The sequence below is a fragment of the Gigantopelta aegis genome, chromosome 10 (genome assembly GCF_016097555.1).
Source record: "Gigantopelta aegis isolate Gae_Host chromosome 10, Gae_host_genome, whole genome shotgun sequence".
In the NCBI taxonomy this organism is placed as follows: Eukaryota; Metazoa; Mollusca; class Gastropoda; order Neomphalida; family Peltospiridae; genus Gigantopelta; species Gigantopelta aegis.
Genome location: NC_054708.1, coordinates 80895872 through 80922377, shown reverse-complemented (window position 1 = coordinate 80922377; position 26506 = coordinate 80895872). Strand labels below are relative to the sequence as shown.

Sequence of the window (26506 nt, the reverse complement as noted above, 5' to 3'; positions counted from 1 at the left end):
AAAGGCTTGTTTTAACACCCATTTAATAATTTATTTTGAACACCTAAAGGAATTTGTAAGAGATCAATTCAAGCCGATGGCACACTGCTAACGGTTGATGAAGGTGTGTAACAGGAATTGCGCATACAGTACACTATATTATTAGCGTAATATTAGTGATTAAGCCGGAGGCCATAGTGATTAATACTGCACTGGTTTTCCACAGACTTTGCGTAAATCGGCAGCCGTAAGTGTAACTGCAGCACATGTAGAATCTTAATTAAGGTATTCCCCCCGGTATAACGCCCTTTTCCTGTTCTAAACACGGAACAAGGATAACTTGGCGTGTTGTGGTGCCTTTTGATTGTTCAGTTTAGTTCATGTATCAGCAATTTTAATGTTCTTATTAAACGTCGCTTAGGCACTTCTAATTTCTCAGAGAAATCAGGAAATAGTGTCATGGCCGATTCTTAGAAATTATGGCAAACAAAAGCCTTGTAAAGAAAAGTAGTCCATGCAGCCTGAGGCCAGTTTAGGCGTGTAAAAAACATCTTCGATTCCAATTTTGAAATGTGTAATTTATATAATTGTTGAATAATTATTTTGTATGAATCTTTTTTATAACAATTTCCACCCCTCTCCCTCACCACACAACCTCATCAAACAAAATAAATTAAATTATTGTTTTACTCTCCTAAAAGTAAGCCCAGTTACAGCTTAGAGCTAGGACACGTGACCATTATTTAGGTGTATGCATCTTAATGTAATGTATTCTCCGTTGGGGCGCGATTAGATGAACGACATTTATGTTGATGTGTGTATAAACGATTCCTTGCTGCTGTTTGGTAGAAATAGCCTGTTGCGGTAATGGGTTTCTTTTCATTCATTAGTCCAAGTGCTAAAACAAAAATATTGCAGATATAAAAATGGCTTTAGTTTTAAAATGCGCTGAGATGTCGTAACACAGACATTCCTTGCAAGTCGAAACATTAGATTCTACTAATTTACTAATGTATTTTTGGACAATAGGAACTTCCAATAGGAAATTTACCCCCCCCCCCAAAAAAAAATCCTTTACTAGAAGAATGACCGATACACAACACACCAAATTAAACTGTTGTCTAAAAGGTGCCACTAAACTGTTTCTCGTGATTACATCGTCTTCGCTGCAAAATGCGGTTCCTTTTGAAATCGGAGCCAGCCCAAAGGTGTGGTCGTGTAGAGAACTTCTGTTTTAATACACTCTCCTGACAAGTGTCCGCCTAGCCCCACACTAGTCCAAGTCAACGGCCATTATAGCTGGCGAGGAAACTATTTATTGATATATTTATTGCTATAAGTATTCTATATTCTGTTAGTGAGCTGAACGTGTTTCAATAGTTAAAGTTTGTTTTGTTTAACGAAGCCACTAGAGCACATTCATATATTAACCATCGGCTATTGTATGTCAACCATTTGATAATTTTGACATATAGTCTTAGAGAGGAAACTCACTAGGCCTACATTGGGTTTTTTTTTCATTATCAGCAAGGTATCTTTTATATGCACTTTCCCACAGACAGGAAAGCACATACCACGGCCTTTGACTAATTGTGGTGCACTGGTTGGAACGAGAAAAATCCCAATCAGTTGAATGGATCTACCGAGGTGGTTCGATCCTGCGACGCAAGCACTCAACCGACTGAGCTAAATCCCGCCCATAATTTATAACGTCACCCTCGAATCAATTTTATTGAACTACTAAAGACAGCACAAGTTAAAAATTAAAAAGTTTACACGTTGATTAATTGATCATCGGCTATTTATGTTAAATATTTGAAACCTGCTACATTTTTCTATTAGTAGCAAGGACTATTTTATATTTTCCAAAGACAGGACAGCACATACCACAACCTTTCACATACCAGTCGTACGTGGGAGACCCCCAACCAGAGAACCACACTACACCTCGAACTAAAGTTTCTTACACTATTTACCTTTGACACATTCATTCACAAACGGGATAGAATAACGACAGTTTTTAGAAATAACAGTGTTTCACTTGTTAACTTATGTAAATTGAGAAAATGAACACTATACCTTGGGGGTTGCTTTAAGATAAACGAATCTATTAGTCACAGTTGACTAATCACACCAAGTACATTTGTTCTACACATAAAACTCAACAACAACAACAAAACAAAAACAACAACAACATTAAACACCCTCCCCTCCCCCCCCCCCCGAACAACTCTAAAACAAAAACACAATAACAACGACAAACAAACAAAAAATCAAACCCAAAACAAATCAAAACCCCAAGAAACCATTAAAAAGACTTATACCCAACAACAAAAAGAGAAGAAAACAACAAACAAACAACAACAACAACAACAACACTATATCAACACCATAATACCCAGTATCAACACAACCAACAATTATATCTCATCCCCACCCCCAAATACCCCCCCCCCCCCAACACCCCCACATCTTGTTACCCTAATATATATTAGCCACACAATGTATGCCGTACTTATTCCATATGAGAATGAACCCCTATCAAAAGTTCCCTGTGATGCCCACCTCTAGTGGTGTTCTCTTATAGCCAGCTGTTAAAATAGGGTTTGAGAAAGACGACTGCACACATGAGTCACTACCTGCTTCGATGATTATGAAAAGAAAACATGATCAGGTTTTTTTTTTTTATTGTGCACCGTACGAACTATATACCTGGAACGTGCGAGGTGGTAAAAAGGCGGTGCATTGCGCATTTTCGTAAGAGTGACCATTTAAAAAAAAAGAAAAAAGAAAAAGTAAATTGCCCAGATAACGAGAGAGTGAGTGAGGGAGAGAGAGAGAGAGAGAGAGAGAGAGAGAGAGAGAGAGAGAGAGAGAGAGAGAGAGAGAGAGAGAGAGAGAGAGAGAGAGAGAGAGAGAGAGAGACGCGCACACACATGGATATAAGTTATACTGCTGCTGCTGCTTCTACTACTACTACTACTACTACCATAATTGCTGCTACTGATACTGCTGCTACTGATACTGCTGCTACTACATCAACATGTCCCCCCCCCCCCCCCATAACCGTGGTAGATAGACTCAGTAGACCTATTGCCTATCATCTCCCCAGGTATAAACGAGAAACTATTGACATAAGGTTTTTTTTCCTTTAAATGAACATGTATGTATATACATCTTTCCAAACTGTATTCAGTGATTTAATTTTTTTGTTTTTTATTTGTAGGTAAACAACAATGGAGTGATATCATTTTTGAAGGAACTTAAAACCTACAAACCAGAAGACTTTCCTCTACAAAACGAAACACCAATCGTTGCGCCGTTTTGGGCTGACGTTGACGTGACGATTGGCGGGACCGTGTACTACAGGGAGAGCGAGGACCCAGTCATCCTGGCGAAGGCAACCAACGAAATCACTCAATATTTCCATTCCCTTCGACGTTTTAAGGCCGCCTGGGTGTTCATTGCCACATGGGATAACGTGGGCTTTTACGGGGCAACAGACAAAACGGGGAAAAGCAAGGTATGGATGAAGTAAAACTCCAAACCAACTCCTAAGAAAATGAAAATGAATTTTTTTCCAAAACATACAAAAATATCCCAACGCCACAAAAACAAAACCAAAACAAAAGAAACAAAAACACCCCCCAACACCCAAAGAAAAACCCAGCCCAATAATTTCAACAATGTTCCAAAACACCTGAATTATCTGTCTGTTTTGCTATCTGCACATCCACACATCCAACCATCCAATCCAGGGCCGTAGCTAGGATGTTTTGTTTGGGGGGTGGGTGGGGGTGGGTGCACAACTGAGTAGTTAATAGTTTAAAACTCCTTTTCTTTAAGTTTCTATAATGCTTTCCGATTTTTTTTCTCTCAAGCTAGCTACGGCCCTACAGTCGTCCATCCATCCATCCATCTATCCCATCCATATTTATTTATATTGTTTATTTATGGCAAAATTGTGCTGATCGGTTATTGTATAATTGTTAGAATGTTTATTATTCTTATTATTCCATCAAATAATATTTCCTTTGTGTTTGTAGAGAAATACATTCCAAGCCGTGCTCATAACAGACAGTGTGCGGTCGTTTGTCATCTTCAACTACAACAAGATCGAATGGACGACCGGATCGAACAGCGGCGGTTCCACTAACACCGGTCTAGGAGGAAACCCAGCCCAGGTATAATAACTGGATCACACACCTGGTTAAACCTCACTTGAGAGACCACCTCTCTGTTATGTTAACTCTGGTGGTCTAATTGGAGGGGTATTTGTTATCTGTCGGTATGTCAGTTCATGTCATTTATATCATATTGGCAAAATTGTTCCGTCATTTTGCCAAATAGCTGATATCACCTGAGCTATCTATTCGAGATTGTGAACAGTTGTATTCCCCTTGCCCATAACTGCCAATCATTTGTTTTAATTCAGAATTTCATTCTTTTTCCATCAAAGCCACTGCCATTAGATTATGTAATTGTTGAATGACCTTTATAAGAATCTAATGCTTCCACCCTCAAACCCATAACCATAAAAGAGCATATATGACTTCAACACCTGACATTGAATTAATATTCATTAATATTAGATCTTAACATTTAGGTTTGCCATCACTGCCTTAAATTTCACCATTGGCTTCACTTTTAATGTTCAGTATTTTTTGTTCATCTGATATCAGTAATTTTTGGTTTGATCAAGATTCTCTAACTTAATTCATGTAAGTTACTAGCAGTCAATGTACCAGCATAGAGTTTTCAAGAAAATGTAATAAAATAAAAATGTTACTTTACAACATCCTGAATGAATTGATTCTTGTGAACCATCATTTCACATGTACTGGAATGGTTATGTCAGCTGTGTTTTGATTGGTCAATTGAAAGGTCATCTGGTCACGTGATAGCACTAGCTTTCATTTCAACTTATTTTTGTGCTTATATCCAATTAAGGTTCAAGCACACTGTCCTGGGCACACACCTCAGCTATCTGGGCTGTGTGTCCAGGACAGTGGGTTAGTTATTAGTGGTTAGTGAGAGAAAAGAGGGTGTAGTACTCTTACACCTACCCATTGAGTTGTTAAAAGTCGCTCTGGGTGGGAGCTGGTACCGAGCTGTGATCCCTGTACCTACCAGCCTTATGTCTGATGGCTTGACCATAGCGCCACCGAGGCCGGTAGCACTAGTTTTGATAATGAAGACCTGAAGTTGGAGTGGCCAGTTAGATTTTGGTTTTAATTAGATGACCTTACAAGAGAGGTGGTCTGCCAATGCAGGTTTTACTCATTTAAATTGTAAAAAAAAAATATATGCTTCTAGGAGTAGTCTCCCTTTGATAATTATGACAATGCACAGTTAGGAAGTAGAGGCATGTTTGGCTTACAATGTATAGGTTTATGCAGTGGCCCGAATCATTTATATGGTGTTTAGAATGCAGTACATACTATTTTGTATATTACTAAAATAGGAATTTATATATAAAATAATATAAAACTAAAAGTTGAAAAAATATTTGTAAAATGTTTACTTCGAAAAGAAATGTTACAGTATTTCTAAATTTAGTTTTGTTGATTGATGTGGAAATAATATGTACTAAATAAACATTGCAGGTATGTGCCTGTATTTGCCAGTGTCTAGTCACCACTTTAATTTTTACATATTGCATCAACAGTTGATGCATGCCTTCACAATTTTAAAGAGATGATTGTATTTTGTAATTTAAATTTTTCTTTTTCTATGATTCAGTCTGGAGCATGGGTTATGATTTTGAAAGTTGCAAGTCTTGGTTAATTCAGAACTTTGTTTTGCATGATAAGCTACAAATCCCTGTAGGTTATGCAGTGGTGTATGCATGTAACCTAGGCCCTATTTTTAAAAGATAAAACCTCCCACAGTTGCCATCAAATGCTAAGTAAAACATACCATAAATAATTGTTACATCTCTGTCAGAACGTTTGAACATGTACATCACTGGGAAAAGAAACAGGAATAAATTTAAACATAAATTTTGATTTTCCCATTAAAAGCATATTGTAGTTATTTTTTAAAGTTTTTTTTTTTTTTAAATTTTATTTAGCTGCTTAGTAATATTAGTTTCTAATGGTGTTGGTTTTCTAACATGATATTTGATCATAATTAAATAAACTAAAAATATATACATGTTGTTGTGGAATTCCTGATTTCAGTTGACGAAGCTGTCAGCGAGGGTTGGTATTTTGACTACCATTAACTACCACTATGCACTTTAGTTTGTGTCAGACAGGGAGACCACTTCTTTCAGGCTAATTTCATTTATTTTGTCAAACATTTCTAATGTGCAGTAAATTTAAAATAATCCTAAAATGTCATGCAGACTAGTTCTAGAACAACTGATGTGACATAACAGACCAATTGCAACTGGCATTTGTAATTATTTTAAATCAATTGTTTTCATAATTATTACAATCCACATTACATTTATACATTTTATTTTGTCACATTACTGGTACTGCAGATCCCAAGATTTTAACAAAGTTGATAAAATTCAATCAAAACAAATGACAGCTGTTTAACTAGCAGTTTTATACTATAGATGTAGTTATTGAGAGTAACGTATAATTATCAGTGTGAAGAAACCCATTGCTACCACATAGGCTACTCTTATCAACTATCATTAAATATCCAAATATATTTACTAAACTATCTTTTACTGGGTACCTTAATTACTAGTAATACATTTTATGTATGAACACATTAAAGACAAGAATGTGAATTGGTTTTCGTAACAAAAGTGAACTTATTGCCAGCACAGGTGACTTGCAGTTTTAGTGTGCTAGTACCGGTATATGAAACTAAATAAATATTTATGAGAGCAAAATGTTTTTGGATGAGATTTGAATAGTGACCCAGGTGAGATGTGTGGCTACATGTATGCACTGCATTGCTAAACCCAATAAGACACAGCCATTATTCTGTTTGAACACACTGTAGTATTTAAAACAAAATCTCTCAAATACTGTCTACCAGTATATTACTTGTGTGTAAAAAGTACAAATATTATTTTGTTTATTAGCATGTTACTGTTTTGACTTTTGTTTTATTTTATTTTATTTTATTTTATTTTATTTTATTTATTATATTATTTATCTATCTATTTATATTTATTTGTGTTTTCTATTTTACATTTTGTTATATATATATGTAATTAAATTATTTATATAACATTTTTAAAACTTAAAATGTCTTTATTTAAATAATTTAATTGTTTTATTTTCATTCATCAAATTATTCCATGATTTGTTTCGTAATTATGTAAGCTTGAACAGGTTATATAATTGTAATTAATGTGTAATCAATGTATTTTGAGGTAATGTAGACAAGCTATTGAGCTTTAATGACAGATAAATGACTTTCCATCAAAGCTGGAGTGGATAGATCGTAATACAAAGTATATTGGGCTGCTTAGTAGAGTTAGTTGTTGATGAGCACTATATATGATGTAGTACAGAGGTGAAAATATTGCATCAGTGATGTATTATTAGAATGACAATATTTACCCTTTGCTTATTGCAGTATGTTTTCCTTTCCTTATGATGCAGTTGTGCATTCTCACCCCATCTCATGTTTGTTCAATATCTCATGCTCACTGCTTCCCATATGTTTCTGGAAATATTTAATGATAGAGGGAGAGATGGTTGGTTGTTATGCATAACATCCTTTTAACTAATTATTTATATTACTTTCATAAAATTTGATTGTGTATTCTCAACGTCTGCAATTAAGAATATGTCTACGGCAAAAAAACATGCCATTGAAAATAAAACTAATGTTTAAGGCAAAAAGGTGTTGTGGGCAATTGCAGGGACTGCATTCTGTTGAATTAAATGTAAAATGTTCTAAGCAGCAGCAATAGAAATATATATTTTTCAACTTAACTAAACTTTCCTTATTTAGGTGTATGGTACTTCAAATTTATGAATAATGTGTTAAATCTGCAACTGTGGCTTTCTATCCTGTTATTAATGCACAACTACAGTTCTATCAATGGATATAGTGTGATTTAAACATTTTTAAATACACTATACATGTTTTGTGTCATTTTGTATTATTGAAAATTGGAAGAAAATATTCATGAGATTTCCATTTTTAAGAAGTTGAAAAATATTATCAGTGATAATTGAAAATAAAACCAATCAAATATTGTATGTGAAAAATACATTCACCATATAATGGATATTTTTTTTATCTTAAACAGATGAGGTTCTTCTTTGAAAAATATCTTTATTTAGAAATTTGTTCTGTTAACTCCAAGTTACAGTTACATGTAGAATCTGTTATATATTCTTTAAAATTGTCCTAACATTAATCATTAAATATGTCACAAACATATAATTAATTAAAATAAACATTTAAAGTAGTCTGAGATACTTCAGTGTATCTTGCTATGTGTTTAACAATTTAATCATAATGTTATTATTAGATTAAGGATAGGAATAGAATTAGGGTGGAGTTAAAATTCTGTTAAGGGTTTCCCTAATGCTAAATTGGAGCAAATGGTTGTTAAATAGTGTTAGTGTTAAAATTTATGTTAGTGTATAATTTTAGATTGATGTTAGGAATAGAATTAGGTTTAAGTTAATAGTAAATTAAGGGTTTAAACTAATATTAAATTGAAGCAAATGGTTGTTGTTAAATTTGGAGTTAGCATTAGAGTTAAATTTGGGGTTAGTTTAAAATTTGGTGTTAATATAAAATTTGGTGTTAGTGAGTGTTAAAGTTCGGGTTAGTGTTAACTTTGCTGTTGGTGTTAAAATTAATGTTAGTCTGAAATTTGGGATTTACATTAGTGTTAACTATTTATATATTTTAAACGTGATTATTATTTATTATGAGTATATTGGACGAGCAGTATGGGACGTGAATGTTTGCGACTGTTTTGCGTGGTTGAGCCTATCACGAGGTTGCTATAACAACTGGTATTGTTGCATAGATCACGTGACTGCTTTGACCCTTCTCAAGTAGCATGCTTTTTAGTCTTCTTTCTTCAAAATCAGACTTAGTTTTTGTAGACATTTTCCCTTCAATTCTTAGACTTTATTACAATTTTGCATTATTCAAAAAGAAAAGAAACTGCAATTTTTAATTAAATATTACCATTTTCTTCAGTTTTCATTATTTTTGAAAAAATAAGCCGTTATTTAAAATGTTTACATCTTTTTTATTATTGAAGAAAATGAAGTTCTAAAGATATTATTTAGTACATGTTATTAACAATTGCAGTTTTCCCCAATATTGTTTTGCATATTTTCCATTCAGTAAAGAAAAATAATGTTTCAATGAATTTTAAATTAACATTATTTTGAAAACTTTCATAAACTATAAATAACCCAGAATGTAACATTAAAAATGTTTTATAAAAGAAGAAGACATTCATGTATCATATTCTAAAAAAAAAAAAAAAAAAATAATAATTCATGACATTTTATTCTCGAGCCAAAGTAACTATTAAATTAAACTACATGTAAGATATATTAAAGAGAAGAAAAAACCAAAACTGACATTGAAAAATTTTCTTCGGTTAATGGAGGATTATGTGGACAATGCCAGCTTGTATAGTCATATCGTGGCAGGCTACGCTACCAGACTCAAAACCCATCGAGGACTTTGATCCTTTACGAGATCGCATTCTCTCCCAGGCCGGTTTTAATGCCGGGGACAAGAAAACCTATCGGGAAATCCCCGGAGCCCGGAACCATTCTGTCGTGAACCTCACTCTGACAACGAACGTGGGCCAGCCTGGGAAATGGGTTTTCCAAGTGGACTCTGAAACTATCGTTGGACGCTGCTCAGAAAGTGGTGAGTATTCAAAGACATTAATACCATGTTAGTGGGGAAGAGGGGAACACAAAAGCTCTCCTGTGTCTGTCTGTCTGTCTGCCTGCCTCTGTCTCTGTCTCTGTCTCTCTCTCTCTCTCTCTCTCTCTCTCTCTTTCTCTCTCTCTCTCTGTCTCTTTCTTCTCTCTCTTTTTTTTGTCTGTCTCTGCTTTCTCTATATACATGTATGGACACATGCACCTCTCTCTCTCTCTTTTTGTCTGTGTCTGTCTCTGCTTTCTCTATATACATGTTTGGACACATGCACCTCTGTCTCTTTTTCACCCTCTTACATTGTCTCTCCATCACTGATGTGGCCAATGGCGTGGCTGCAGCGGGTTTCCTCTCTCATTATCTGTATAGTCCTTTACCACATTTCTAACACCATAATGTGTTGACATCATCGAAAAATAAAACAATTCTTCCTCCCTGTTTCAAAAAGTTTATACTAGTACGGTATTTATTATAAAAGTTGTTCTATTTTTGTGTCCAGGTTCTGGCGAGCTGTATGTTACCCGGAGCAGCGGTTCAATGCTTGGTGGTGAAGAAATTCAAATCTCAGGACCTTGTTTTAGTGATTCAGACACTCCCGTTGCGAAGTTTGATGATTTAAACGTCACATTCCCATGTACTGTGGATAGTAGGACTGGCTCAGCTGTGTGTGTGACCCCCACTGTGTTCAGAACTGGTAGTCTCAGACTCTCTATCAGTGTTGCTAATAGTCACTGGAATTTCACAGGACACTTTACAACAGGTAAGGCCGACGAGTCTTTTGTGAAAGCATTTGCATTAGATAATGAGTAGATAATGAATAGATACTCATAATCAGTTGATAATCAGACCATGTCAGTTTTGTTGCATGGGTTCACAGAGATTCAGATGTCATTAATTTGGGCACAACAGGGACTTTTTGTCTTTTCTGAGTACAGAAAGGTCGTTTTAGTTCAGTACTGTCATTAACAGCTGCTGGAGAGTTGTCAATATTCAGAAATGCATTTCGTCACATACTGCCTTGTAAATCCATAAATACTGTTTTGTAATAGTCGTTTCTTTAAAGCTGTCTAAAGTCGAGTCATGAAATTAGAAACAAGTTTTCATACCCCACTGGTGAACATGACTTCCGACGTGATTAAAAAGTCATTCACGACTGGAGAAGTCGTTATCGTGGACGGACCCGTTATCACGATAAGCACGAGACGATTGGAGCGCAGCATAACACATATACAAGTCAACATTTAAAATAATTAATGTTTGAGTTTCAAACAGACAAGTAAAGACATACAGTGGCTCAACAATCTCATTTTAATACATAAATAAAACCTGGCTCTAAATGGGACAGGACCGACTTGGTCCGAAACTGAACTGGGGCCGAATTATTTCCAAATGCTTGATATTCAAGTTAAGGGAGATAGCATCATAACGAAGTATTACCTCCCCCTGAACGTCACCGTATTTACTCTTGAATACTGGAAAATTGTTAATCATAGTCCGATTAACATGTCTCAAATAAACTACCGATAGAAAACACATTTTATGGAAGATAAATTGCTACTGGTCCACAGTGTTTTCCGATGTCCAGTTTTGTTTACAGATTAAAGTAAGATTATTGGACAGTCGCCAACTGGCGAATTTGATTTAATTTTTTGGACGCCAGGAAATGATTTTAGTCGCCATGGCGAGTATTTTACTCGCTTTGTAGAGCACTGCATTAGTTAAATTTGCAATCTCAGGCATATTTTAAATATTTAAGCATTTACAATAGATCATCCATTTTAATTTACGTTCATAAGTCAACACGAGGTTATTTTAGCTAAAATTCACAGGGGCCTATGTTTTAAATATATGTAAGTATTTAAAGTAAATTATCCAGTTTAATGTTATTTTGTAAGTTCACCTTATTGTTAGTTAAAGCTGCATTTTCAAGTACATTTTGAATATTTTAAAAGCATTTACTTTACAATGGATGTTCCCATTTAATTTTCACCTACAATGTGGCTTTCTTTGATCTCCAGTACTATTGCATTGTTTGTTTGCATACAACTTAACTGAATTGTGTAAAATGCACTAGGACCATATTTATCAGTCATCTACTTGTATTTTTATATAGATCATATGAAATATTTTAGTCGCCAAATGAAACAAATTGGTCGCAGTTTAGAGGACGTTTATATAGTGTTTTTATTTTAAAATTTTATAGTTTAACCTTTTAGAAAATTGAAATATATTGAGTATATTGAGTATATTGTATAGTTTATATAGTGTTTTTATTTTTAAATTTTATATTTTTTAGTTTAATTTTTTAGAAAATTGAAATATATTGAGTATTTTGAGTATATTGTATATTGAGTATCATATATGCTTTTAAGACAAAAATTGAGTGTGTCTTTGTGTGTGTTTCTGTGTGAGTGTATGAATGTGTGAGTGTATGAATGTGTGTGTGTGTGTGTGTGTGTGTGTGTGTGTGTGTGTGTGTGTGTGTGTGTGTGTGTGTGTGTGTGTGTGTGTGTGTGTGTGCAGTTTTTATGTGATATAGTGATGTTAATCAGTTATTCAGATCTATTTAATATAGATGTAATTTTTTCTCTCTTACTTGCTTGAAGGTTGTATTTACTAGTATTTACAATAAATATAGCCAAAGTGACATTGATGTTTTCCATGTTTATTGTGAACATTGTAGAAAGAAATATATTCTCCAATTCTTTATTAAAAAAATGAAAAAACAAATCCACTTATAGTCAGTATATTCAAAGAAGATATATCCTTTGTTCTTATAGACAGTACATAATATGTCCCCATATAAAATATTTCTGTGTTTGTAATGAATATAGTTAATGTGAAGTTGATATTGTTATTGCTAATTTTGTGGAGTTGATATTAATTAGTTTTTCGTGTTTGTATTGAATATTGCTGAAGTGAAGTTGATATTTATTTTCCCTTGTTTGTAGTAAATATTGGTAATTTAATTTTTTTTATTAATTATTTTTCTGTGTTTGTAGTGAATGTAGCTGAAGTGAAGCCACAGGTCCAGCGCCACAACCCGGAGCAGTGGATTGTGGGAAGTAACAATAACCTTCAGATATCCTGGGACCCTTCATTATTAGAGTCGACTCAAGTGACTGTTGAAGTTCTAGGATACGAGGTGTGTAGACGTTTTACTTTCTATTTGTTTACATCCTCATGTAAGAATATGTGGCACATGGTTTGTTCAAGTCAGCTGATATGTCAGCAGTTACCACTCAAAATACACAATATGTTTTCTGATATTCAGTTTTATCATATAATATCTTACATTTTCATTGCAATCAAATTATGTGATATTTTTCAGATCACATACTTTAAGAATTTGATAACTTTGCAAATTAGATGTAAATTAATCGCGGTCATGGCACTAGGTTTATTGACATTTAAGCAAAAGTACTTGGGTGACACTTCATAATTGACGTATGCATTCATAGTCAGAAAATAAAAACATTTCCATGGCAATTTGACACTGAAAGCTGTCCAACGTTCAGAAAACAAAAAAACGTTAAGCCCTAGTTTATTTTTAAGTAAGGACATCTAAAATGACGTCATTCGAGTTTGACATCATTTCCATTAAAAAATACACCATGCCACATATTCTTACGTCATTTGAATATCTAGTAATGGTGGACTGGAATTATAGTTGCGTGTACAGTTTACGAAAACATGTTGTATTAAGCTTATATGATAAAGAAATTATTACCCTTGTGTGTTTCGGTATCGTCAATATCATATATTAGGAATAAAAATAATGTATTATGCTCACCAGAGGCTTGCATAATACAATTTTTGTTCCTAATATATGATATTGACGATACCAAAAAACACTGGTAATAACCTCTATTTATTACATATCTATTTAATCTTACTAGAGTAATAAAGACAATTGTGACCGTGCAATAAACAAATATTTTATTGAACATATGTGTGATACAAAATCTCGCATGCATAGTACATGTTCACCCAAATGACGCCATGTCCCTAGCAAAGAATGACGTCATATTCCTAGCCAGGATGCTCAGGGTTCCGTCAATTCCATAATATTTAACCAACTTTTCAAACAAAGTAAGTTGTGTTATTTAATTAAACTTTTGTTAATCATAATAAAGAAAGGTTGTATTAAATAGTGAACCACATAGCAGTTGCTTTGCCATGTTATTTATTGCACTCGTTTATAGTGTGTAAAAGAGTCGACTGCTATGCGGTCTTGTGGTATAAATTTCTTGTTCACTATAAAGTTTATACTGAGTTTATTAAACTCATGCAGTAAATAACATGATAAAACAAATGCTACGTGGTTCTGTATATTTACAGCAGGTTTTGGTTTTCATCTTAAACCACCAAAGAAATTAGTGCCAACTGTGTGAGCATTAGGACTGAAAAAAACCAAGAAGAAATAAGAGAGATTAGTTTACATAAAATTAGTGTGAAGAGTATATCAGTACAACTTACAAGTGTTTGAGAAGTGCTTCTCAGTTTGTAGCATTTGCTTCTATCTTGAAATCTGAATAGCAAAGATTACTCCCCATTTGACATGATGAATTTCAAGCCTTGCAGAGGTTAATTAGTCAGAGAGAAGCCGGTATGATTTTTTGCTGCCTTCAGTGGCTCCAAATGTGCATAGATCAACATCAACTCCAGGGATTCAAACTTGCAGCTCTAAAAAAAGATAAAATTTGATTTGTTTTATGACACCACTAGAGCATATTGATTTATTGATCATTGGATGTCAGCGATTTGGTAATTTTGACATATTGTCTTAGAGAGAAAACCTGTACATTGGTCCATTAGCAGTAAGGAATGTTTTATAGTTTCATATGCACCATCTCACAGACTGGATAGCACATACCATGGCCTTTGATATGCCAGTGTTTGTGCACTGACTAGAATGACAAGTACCCCAATAGGACCTTTGATGGGATTTATCCTAGACTGACCGCGCATTAAGCGAGCACTTTACCACCGGGCCATGTCCCGCCCTTTGATGGGATTTATCCTAGACTGACCGCGCATTAAGCGAGCACTTTACCACCGGGCCGTGTCCCGCCCATTGATGGGATTTATCCTAGACTGACCGCGCATTAAGCGAGCACTTTACCACCGGGCCGTGTCCTGCCCTTTGATGGGATTTATCCTAGACTGACCGCGCATTAAGCCAGCACTTTACCACCGGGCCGTGTCCCTCCCTTTGATGGGATTTATCCTAGACTGACCGCGCATTAAGCGAGCACTTTACCACCAGGCCATGTCCCGCCCTTTGATGGGATTTATCCTAGACTGACCGCGCATTAAGCGAGCACTTTACCACCGGGCCGTGTCCCGCCCTTTGATGGGATTTATCCTAGACTGACCGCGTATTAAGCGAGCACTTTACCACTGGGCCGTGTCCCGCCCTTTGATGGGATTTATCCTAGACTGACCGCGCATTAAGCCAGCACTTTACCACCAGGCCATGTCCCGCCCATTGATGGGATTTATCCTAGACTGACCGCGCATTAAGCGAGCACTTTACCACCGGGCCGTGTCCCGCCCTTTGATGGGATTTATCCTAGACTGACCGCGCATTAAGCGAGCACTTTACCACCAGGCCATGTCCCGCCCATTGATGGGATTTATCCTAGACTGACCGCGCATTAAGCGAGCACTTTACCACCGGGCCGTGTCCCGCCCTTTGATGGGATTTATCCTAGACTGACCGCGCATTAAGCGAGCACTTTACCACCGGGCCGTGTCCCGCCCTTTGATGGGATTTATCCTAGACTGACCACGCATTAAGCGAGCACTTTACCACCGGGCCGTGTCCCGCCCTTTGATGGGATTTATCCTAGACTGACCGCGCATTAAGCCAGCACTTTACCACCGGGCCGTGTCCCTCCCTTTGATGGGATTTATCCTAGACTGACCGCGCATTAAGCGAGCACTTTACCACCGGGCCGTGTCCCGCCCTTTGATGGGATTTATCCTAGACTGACCGCGCATTAAGCGAGCACTTTACCACCGGGCCGTGTCCCGCCCTTTGATGGGATTTATCCTAGACTGACCGCGCATTAAGCGAGCACTTTACCACCGGGCCGTGTCCCGCCCTTTGATGGGATTTATCCTAGACTGACCGCGCATTAAGCGAGCACTTTACCACCGGGCCGTGTCCCCCCTTTGATGGGATTTATCCTAGACTGACCGCGCATTAAGCGAGCACTTTACCACCGGGCCATGTCCCGCCCTTTGAAGGGATTTATCCTAGACTGACCGCGCATTAAGCGAGCACTTTACCACCAGGCCATGTCCCGCCCTTTGATGGGATTTATCCTAGACTGACCGCGCATTAAGCGAGCACTTTACCACCAGGCCATGTCCCGCCCATTGATGGGATTTATCCTAGACTGACCGCGCATTAAGCGAGCACTTTACCACCGGGCCGTGTCCCGCCCTTTGATGGGATTTATCCTAGACTGACCGCGCATTAAGCGAGCACTTTACCACCAGGCCGTGTCCCGCCCATTGATGGGATTTATCCTAGACTGACCGCGCATTAAGCGAGCACTTTACCACCGGGCCGTGTCCCGCCCTTTGATGGGATTTATCCTAGACTGACCGCGCATTAAGCGAGCACTTTACCACCAGGCCATGTCCCGCCCTTTGATGGGATTTATCCTAGACTGACCGCGCATTAAGCGAGCACTTTACCACCGGGCCGTGTCCCGCCCATTGATGGGATTTATCCTAGACTGACCACGCATTAAGCGAGCACTTTACCACCGGGCCGTGTCCCGCCCTTTGATGGGATTTATCCTAGACTGACCGCGCATTAAGCGAGCACTTTACCACCGGGCCGTGTCCCGCCCATTGATGGGATTTATCCTAGACTGACCGCGCATTAAGCGAGCACTTTACCACCGGGCCGTGTCCTGCCCTTTGATGGGATTTATCCTAGACTGACCGCGCATTAAGCCAGCACTTTACCACCGGGCCGTGTCCCTCCCTTTGATGGGATTTATCCTAGACTGACCGCGCATTAAGCGAGCACTTTACCACCAGGCCATGTCCCGCCCTTTGATGGGATTTATCCTAGACTGACCGCGCATTAAGCGAGCACTTTACCACCGGGCCGTGTCCCGCCCTTTGATGGGATTTATCCTAGACTGACCGCGTATTAAGCGAGCACTTTACCACTGGGCCGTGTCCCGCCCTTTGATGGGATTTATCCTAGACTGACCGCGCATTAAGCCAGCACTTTACCACCAGGCCATGTCCCGCCCATTGATGGGATTTATCCTAGACTGACCGCGCATTAAGCGAGCACTTTACCACCGGGCCGTGTCCCGCCCTTTGATGGGATTTATCCTAGACTGACCGCGCATTAAGCGAGCACTTTACCACCAGGCCATGTCCCGCCCATTGATGGGATTTATCCTAGACTGACCGCGCATTAAGCGAGCACTTTACCACCGGGCCGTGTCCCGCCCTTTGATGGGATTTATCCTAGACTGACCGCGCATTAAGCGAGCACTTTACCACCGGGCCGTGTCCCGCCCATTGATGGGATTTATCCTAGACTGACCACGCATTAAGCGAGCACTTTACCACCGGGCCGTGTCCCGCCCTTTGATGGGATTTATCCTAGACTGACCGCGCATTAAGCCAGCACTTTACCACCGGGCCGTGTCCCTCCCTTTGATGGGATTTATCCTAGACTGACCGCGCATTAAGCGAGCACTTTACCACCGGGCCGTGTCCCGCCCTTTGATGGGATTTATCCTAGACTGACCGCGCATTAAGCGAGCACTTTACCACCGGGCCGTGTCCCGCCCTTTGATGGGATTTATCCTAGACTGACCGCGCATTAAGCGAGCACTTTACCACCGGGCCGTGTCCCGCCCTTTGATGGGATTTATCCTAGACTGACCGCGCATTAAGCGAGCACTTTACCACCGGGCCGTGTCCCGCCCTTTGATGGGATTTATCCTAGACTGACCGCGCATTAAGCGAGCACTTTACCACCGGGCCATGTCCCGCCCTTTGATGGGATTTATCCTAGACTGACCGCGCATTAAGCGAGCACTTTACCACCAGGCCATGTCCCGCCCTTTGATGGGATTTATCCTAGACTGACCGCGCATTAAGCCAGCACTTTACCACCAGGCCATGTCCCGCCCATTGATGGGATTTATCCTAGACTGACCGCGCATTAAGCGAGCACTTTACCACCGGGCCGTGTCCCGCCCTTTGATGGGATTTATCCTAGACTGACCGCGCATTAAGCGAGCACTTTACCACCAGGCCGTGTCCCGCCCATTGATGGGATTTATCCTAGACTGACCGCGCATTAAGCGAGCACTTTACCACCGGGCCGTGTCCCGCCCTTTGATGGGATTTATCCTAGACTGACCGCGCATTAAGCGAGCACTTTACCACCAGGCCATGTCCCTCCCATTGATGGGATTTATCCTAGACTGACCACGCATTAAGCGAGCACTTTACCACCGGGCCGTGTCCCGCCCTTTGATGGGATTTATCCTAGACTGACCGCGCATTAAGCGAGCACTTTACCACCGGGCCGTGTCCCGCCCATTGATGGGATTTATCCTAGACTGACCACGCATTAAGCGAGCACTTTACCACCGGGCCGTGTCCCGCCCTTTGATGGGATTTATCCTAGACTGACCGCGCATTAAGCGAGCACTTTACCACCGGGCCGTGTCCCGCCCATTGATGGGATTTATCCTAGACTGACCACACATTAAGCGAGCACTTTACCACCGGGCCATGTCCCGCCCTTTGATGGGATTTATCCTAGACTGACCACGCATTAAGCCAGCACTTTACCACCGGGCCGTGTCCCTCCCTTTGATGGGATTTATCCTAGACTGACCGCGCATTAAGCGAGCACTTTACCACCGGGCCGTGTCCCTCCCTTTGATGGGATTTATCCTAGACTGACCACGCATTAAGCGAGCACTTTACCACCGGGCCGTGTCCCGCCCTTTGATGGGATTTATCCTAGACTGACCGCGCATTAAGCAAGCACTTTACCACCGGGCCGTGTCCCGCCCTTTGATGGGATTTATCCTAGTCTGACCGCGCATTAAGCGAGCACTTTACCACCAGGCCATGTCCCGCCCATTGATGGGATTTATCCTAGACTGACCGCGCATTAAGCGAGCACTTTACCACCGGGCCGTGTCCCGCCCTTTGATGGGATTTATCCTAGACTGACCGCGCATTAAGCGAGCACTTTACCACCGGGCCGTGTCCCGCCCTTTGATGGGATTTATCCTAGACTGACCGCGCATTAATCGAGCACTTTACCACCGGGCCGTGTCCCGCCCATTGATGGGATTTATCCTAGACTGACCACGCATTAAGCGAGCACTTTACCACCGGGCCGTGTCCCGCCCTTTGATGGGATTTATCCTAGACTGACCGCGCATTAAGCGAGCACTTTACCACCGGGCCGTGTCCCGCCCTTTGATGGGATTTATGCTAGACTGACCGCGCATTAAGCGAGCACTTTACCACCGGGCCGTGTCCCGCCCTTTGATGGGATTTATCCTAGACTGACCGCGCATTAAGCGAGCACTTTACCACCGGGCCGTGTCCCGCCCTTTGATGGGATTTATCCTAGACTGACCGCGCATTAAGCCAGCACTTTACCACCAGGCCATGTCCCGCCCTTTGCGGCTCTAAAGCTGTTCAGTTAAAGCTTGTTTTGTTTAACAACACCACTAGAGCACATTGATTTAATAATCATCAGCTATTGGATGTTAAACGTTTGGAATTTTTTTACTCATAGTCTTAGAGAACACCAGCAACATTTTTCCATTAGCAGCAAGGGATCTTTCATATGCACTTTCCCACAGATAGGACAGCACTTACCACAGCCTCTGATATACCAGTCGTGGTGCACTGACATGGTTCTATCCTCAGGCGAGTGCTCTATAGCTACTGACTGAGCTAGACTCTGTCTCTCAAGGTGTGAAGTCCATCACTCCACCCACTGTCACAATAGGAAGGAAGGAAATGTTTTATTTAATGATGCACTCAACACATTTTAGTTACGGCTATATGGCATCAGACATATGGTTAAGAACCACACAGACATTGAGAGAGGAAACCCATTGTCGCCACTTCATGGGCTACTCTTTTCGATTAGTAGCAAGCGATCTTTTATATGCACCACAGGCCTTTCCCCAGGATTTTTTTAAGGCGCTTACATATTTAGCATCATTATAACACAAAAATCAAGCCAAAAGAAGTGGGGTAGTGAGTTGAAAACAGTTAAGTGTTTGTCTTCAATCCATCAAATCATGTTGGGGTTGTTTTTGTGGAGGGGGGGGGGGGGGGAGACTTTTTTTTCTATAAACCCCATCAATTCCCCACCCCCAACAACTTCATAATTTGCGTCATGTTGTTGTTGTTGATTTCAGTGTCGTGTTAAATGCTTGTTGTGATTTCTGCTTGTAAAATACCTAAGCTAAGAATGCTGACTTCACAGTATATTCCATTTATAAAAAAAAACCCAAAACGTTAATAAAATAAAATTTTACTTTAAAAAAAAAAATCCAGTTAACTTATTAAATGTCATCTCACAGTTTAACAAATATATATCTAGCATTATCTAACAAATATGATTATTGTAAACTAATTCAGTGTACATTTAACTGCAATTTGTATAAATACTGCATGTACATTTCCCGCGATCGCGATCTCAGTGCGTGCTCTCGACCATAGGTACAAAATTAACAAAGACAAAGGAAATAACGAAACTGCAGTTAGGTATTCATTGATGCAAACAACTATTGTTTTTCTACACATTTACATCAAGATTTACTCCTGTGTAATCGTATTGTTCATGTCCGCAACGATATCTCTTGACACGTGGGTGTCAGCTGACTCTGAAGCGTGACGTATATTATGCCGAGAGCTTTCCTCAGTTCAGCCAACGAACGTTCTTCCTAACATTCGCAAACTACTTGATTGGTGTCCGTCGTGTCCATTTGGTTTAACGTGAAGCGCACAAAACAGTGTAGCGAACGTTTTGTTTCCGCTCGGTCTGGCTGAACTCAGCCCTTGGGATAGCCGACATGTCGTTCGGCCCTGGCATGTGTATTCAAATTGACATGCATTATCGGTTTGTTTTTATTACTTTGGTTCAAAGACTACAAAATTAAAATAGCAAGTTACATATCTTCCAGACATTGAATCACATCACATTGCTGTCATACATGTCGAATGCATGCCGTTAAAATTAATAACCTTGATTATTAAAATTAGCAAACATCATAAGGCATACATGTACGCTGTATTCTGGATAACACCGTTTCTCGTTACCGGTCGCGAGATCGCTATTATGCTAATTGAATATTTGGTATTATTATGTTTGAGGTGTCGAATAGATTATGTAACCGTTTGTTCACATCAGAAGATAGAAAATGGCTCAGCCAAAATTTTAGCCACTTGCAAATTTTATTAGCCATTTGTTTTGGTCGATCCGTGACCGTTCATTTTAGCAAATAACAACGTAGTTACGGTTTCGATATGGTAAATATATACCAGGATTAATGGTGACATGTTTTACTCAAGAATTTCACCTTCAAAGATGTTTATTCAATTAATAGGTATTTTCTTTGATTTGTCTTGATGCATAATTCCAAAGCACACAAACATTATTACAACAAGCAGTTATCTGGCGGATTAGTAGTAGCCGATCACCTGTACCACGTGACCAGCACAAGCCCGCCGACAACTAAAACGGTGCGATCAATGGACCTCAAAGTGAACATCTAAAGAATTGCAGAGATACCAAATGGAAGTGTGATAATGTGTGGTGAATGACGTTACGGATCACAGCTCCATTGTTTTGTATACATGTTACAAATTAAGCTGACACGGTCCTGCAGTTAAGGCGCTTACCAAACATGAAGGCGCTTACTTGGCTGGCTAAGGAAGCATGGGCCGTGTCGGCTTATCGCTCTAGGGAAACCCCTGCACCATCCCACAGACAGGGTAGTACATACCACGGCCTTTGATATGCCAGTCGTAGTGCACTGGCTGGAATGAGAAATAGGAGAACTTTCTACATGTACATGTACAAACTCTGTTTACTTGTGGTATTTGTTATTTCAGCTTGTCGATGAAATGCCTCACTTTGTGCCTGTTGCTACCTTAAAGGTTTCCAATAATGGCAAGGTGTCTTTCATAATGCCGAAAATGCCTCAGTCAGTGTCGTCTGCCATTTGTAAAGTCAGTACAAGTTCAAACAATGGTGAAAGGTGAGAGAAAGTCTTACAGTATTTTGAAGATATAGACACATATTCTGAGTCTTATGAGCCATACATGTAGTTATTTATGTTTCTTAAACATACATTGGGGATAGCATCATTTGTGCTATGATAACACACACCAATAACACACATGTATGTGTTTGTTATTGATTTAAAGACATATGACTGGCTGCTCCTACATGTACGAGATGACTAGGCCATATTGTCCAATGAAAAAAGCACAATCAAAATTGATCTCTCTATGATATATACTCTTCAAAAATTGTTCAGGGGAATGCTAATAAGAAGTTACAATTGCCAAAATTGTGAGGTACAATGTATATTAGCTGTGGGGAATGGTTATATGATAATAATGAATAGGATAGCACATACCACAAACTTTGATATAGTCCAATGGGCCCACCGATGGGGATCAATCCCAAACTGACCGCACATCAAGTGAGCACTTTATTACTGGGCTATGTCTAGCCCCATGGCAAAAGAAAAGGTTTTACTTTGGAAAGATGTTTAAATATATTTCAAACTTGATATTTGTAGAATATGTAATAAATAAAATATTACATGCATGTCTGTTAAATACCATTTATCTTACAACACATTTAAAAATGTATCCAACTCGCATATGCTCATTAGATACATTTTGGAACAACTTGTAAGATAAATGGGTAGGACTTTCCTTTGGCACTGTCACGTATAAGTTCATTATAAATACTTATAATAAATAGTTAGGCTCAGTGTTAGTGACAGTGCCAAAGGAAAGTCCTTCTGATAAATGGTATCTAACGACCACTTGTAGTATTCTTTATTTTAAGGTACATGGAAAGAGGGTAATTATTGGTCTCTCTTTTAAACAAAGGGTATTTAATTTGTTTTATTTTCGTACTAATATCCTATCACACTCTCCATGGTACACAACTTTGGTCTGTTTGTCTAGGACAGTCACTGTGGTTGGTGGTTAGTGAGAGAAAATTGGTATAGTGGCTTACACCTTCCTGATGAAGGGGCTGTGATGTAGTCCAGTTGTAAAGCATTTGCCTGATGTCCATCTATGAAATTACTTAATGTCAAAATTACTAATAGGAAGACCCAGTCTTTGATGACGTTTTTCATGAACAATATTGTTTGTGGCATAGAACAATGTATGGGAATCTGAATGATTATACACATACCAATGTATTAGGTCACAGGCAGGAATTTATGCAGGGAGGGGTCTAGACTGTGGTGAGCAAAATTGAAAGGTGGGGGGTGGGGGGTCAAATCTTGCTCCCCTTGAAAATATATTGAAAAAAGATAACGTTTTCTCGACCCCTTTAAAATGTCCTACTGGATAACCAGTTTTCCTAACAGTGTTGTTTTGTTTCCGTAGTCTGAGCCGAGCGCTGTGGTCGGATGTGTTTCCCGTGAGACGGTCGGACAACTTGTTCTCCAACAACTGGTGTGTCGCGTGGATGAAGCAGGATCGCCTACAGACCCCTCTGAACCGCTCCGAGCCGTGTCCGTGCGTCTTCGAGCAGGCTGAGAGCGACACGAGTCGGTACCAGGCCGATCCGCTCTGTCGCTACGGCGACACAAGCTTTCTCAACTGTATATATAGAGCCCAAACCAAAAAGTGCCTAATGTTAAATTATCAAAAGTAAGACTTTTTTTTACATTCAATAACTAAAGTCAGTTATGTGGTGGCCAACACATTTTTACTTTTAATAACGGCCTATGGTTAAAATGTTAAGAAAGAGAGAACATTTTATTTTTTGGTGGTATTGTTAGCCATGTGGCAATGATCTATTGTATATTATACATTGTCAAAATATCCTTTACACTCTGCCTTATGCAGAGATATGGGTTTGAATATACATAAATCGTTTTGTCTTTCTAGTTGCAGTTTTCTATTTATTGCTGTATCTAACTTCGTATGTAGCATGTCTATAACAGATAGTTCAGACATTACAGTACAAGACCCCACAAGAAAAGCAACCAACTACCCATAGGTAGTTGCTTATAGACTGTACCCCAGCTGCACACCATTGCTGTTTTAAGTACTCTGTTACTGCTGAAGTCAGATTTAAAAATACTTCAGTTTGCTTACAGTCCCTCAAATTATATCTTAATTTGTATTAGGTGGAACAAAATACATTCACTTGTCCAAATAACATAAAGTCCAAATATCTTCCACAGTGAAATCTAACACTGATCTTTATAAGTTAGTTATATGTTCTACAATTAAACTTTTTAAAGTGTTTTTTCTTTTAATCCTTATGGATATTTACAAAACAATATTTGTTTGTTTGTCATTTTAAAGTATTAAAATACTTGTTAGATTTCATAAATTAAAATTAATTTTTTCAGAAAGGAATTTGGAAGTCAAGTTTGTCGTTAAATTTATTTTTTAGAAAAGAATTTGGCAGTCAGGTTTGTCATTAAATTTATTTTTCAGAAAAGAATTTGGAAGTCAGGTTTATTGTTGAATTAATTTTTTAGAAAGGAATTTGGCAGTCAGGTTTGTCGTTAAATTTATTTTTCAGAAAGGATTTTAGCAGTCAGGTGTGTTGCTATGATAGCGACAATGAGCTGCTGGATGCACGTTCATCGACGGGGGGCGGGACAGTGGACCGGTACCACTACAAGTCTCAGGGAGAGAACGTGACGGCGTTCTTCACATACTACGAGCAGGACGTCCTGCCTCATCTACACTGCTGCACATACTCCACGGAGAGACAGCTGTGTGTCGAGTTCCTCAAACTCAGACAGCCAACCACCTGCGAGGGCTACTCACCACCAGCTGTAGGTAAGTGTCAACCACCTGCGAGGGCTACTCACCGCCAGCTGTAGGTAAGTGTCAACCACCTGCGAGGGCTACTCACCGCCAGCTGTAGGTAAGTGTCAACCACCTGCGAGGGCTACTCACCGCCAGCTGTAGGTAAGTGTCAACCACCTGCGAGGGCTACTCACCGCCAGCTGGTAAGTGTCAGTTAGTTTTATATGTTTATAATTATTACAGATCAGGTTAACAGACATTGGAGTTATTGCAGATCAGTGTAACACACATTGGAGTTATTGCAGGTCAGGATAACAGACATTGGAGTTATTGCAAACCAATATAATGTACATTAGAGTTGTTGCAAATAAGTATAATGTGCATTGAAGTTATTGCAAAACCTGTGTAATATCTATTAGAGTTATTGCAATTTTGTATAATATACATCAGTCCTATATCAGTTTAATGTACATTGGGGTTATTGCAGGTCAATATAAGATACATTGGAGTTTATTGTAGGTCAGTATAATGCACATTATAGATGGTCTAGTCAGTATAATGTACATTGGAGTTATTTTGGGTAATTATAATATACATTGAAGTTAGTGCTGATCAGTAAAATGTACAGTTGAGTTATTGCTAATCAGTATATTGTACATTGGAGTTACTGCTGACCAGTATATAACCGACACTGTTCGGTGTAGTCTGTGTAGCTCAGTGGTAGAGCATGCATCAAGGGATCAGATTCAGAGACACTGGTCCATGCTTATAAAGCTTTTAGAGTCCAGACTCAATCTCTAATGATGTCACATGCATACCATTTGTATGGTGTTGTCATGGCATTAGTGTCTCAGACTCTATTAGAGTGTCGAGTCTAGACTCTAAATGTTTTATAAGCACCAGGCCAGAACTTCAGTTAACTTGAGAGCCCATGGCATTATACTGATTGTTATTTCATCTCCATATGTTGTGGTTTTGATAAACAAAAGTAATGTTTCACAGATTTTATGTTATGAAAACACAGTGTCTATTAATGAATTTTCTAAGCAAAAGAAAGAAAGAAATGTTTTATTTAACGACACACTCAACACATTGTATTTACGGTTATATGGCGTCAGACATATGGTTAAGGACCACACAGATATTGAGAGATGAAACCCGCTGTCGCCACTTCATGGGCTACTCTTTTCGATTAGCAGCAAGGGTTCTTTTATATGCACCGTCCCACAAAGAGAGTTGTACATATCACGGCCTTTGATATACCAGTCGTGGTGCACTGGCTGGAACGAGAAATAGCCTAATGGGCCCACCAACGGGGATCGATTCCACACTGACCTCCCATAAAGCGAGTGCTGTACCACTGGGCTACGTTTTTTAAGCAATGATATTGAAACTATTCTGATTTGTATTTCCTCAGCCCAGGCTGCCGGCGACCCTCACCTGGTGACTCTGGACGGGAAGTCGTTCACGTTCAATGGAGAGGGAGAGTTCGTCCTCATAGAAGACGTCAATGGGTCCGTTATCGTCCAGGTGCGGGCCGAGAGAGCCACAGACCCTCAAGGTAGGCTGTCCAGTAGAGTTAGTTTGTCTTGGTTAATGACATCACTGGAGCACATTGATTTGT

At 39.2% G+C, this 26506-nt stretch overlaps 1 protein-coding gene across 1 annotated transcript in view; it reads left to right on the top strand.

The window, feature by feature from the left end:
• LOC121384568 (sushi domain-containing protein 2-like) overlaps positions 1–26506 on the top strand; it is a 79250-nt gene that overhangs the window by 36299 nt on the left and 16445 nt on the right. Inside the window, exons 2-10 of the mRNA XM_041515023.1 lie at positions 3206–3502; positions 4026–4163; positions 9651–9810; positions 10322–10582; positions 12825–12967; positions 21973–22118; positions 23497–23763; positions 24650–24912; positions 26300–26443. Of these exons, the coding sequence (XP_041370957.1) occupies positions 3206–3502; positions 4026–4163; positions 9651–9810; positions 10322–10582; positions 12825–12967; positions 21973–22118; positions 23497–23763; positions 24650–24912; positions 26300–26443 (1819 nt within the window). The remainder of the gene's footprint in view (positions 1–3205; positions 3503–4025; positions 4164–9650; positions 9811–10321; positions 10583–12824; positions 12968–21972; positions 22119–23496; positions 23764–24649; positions 24913–26299; positions 26444–26506) is intronic.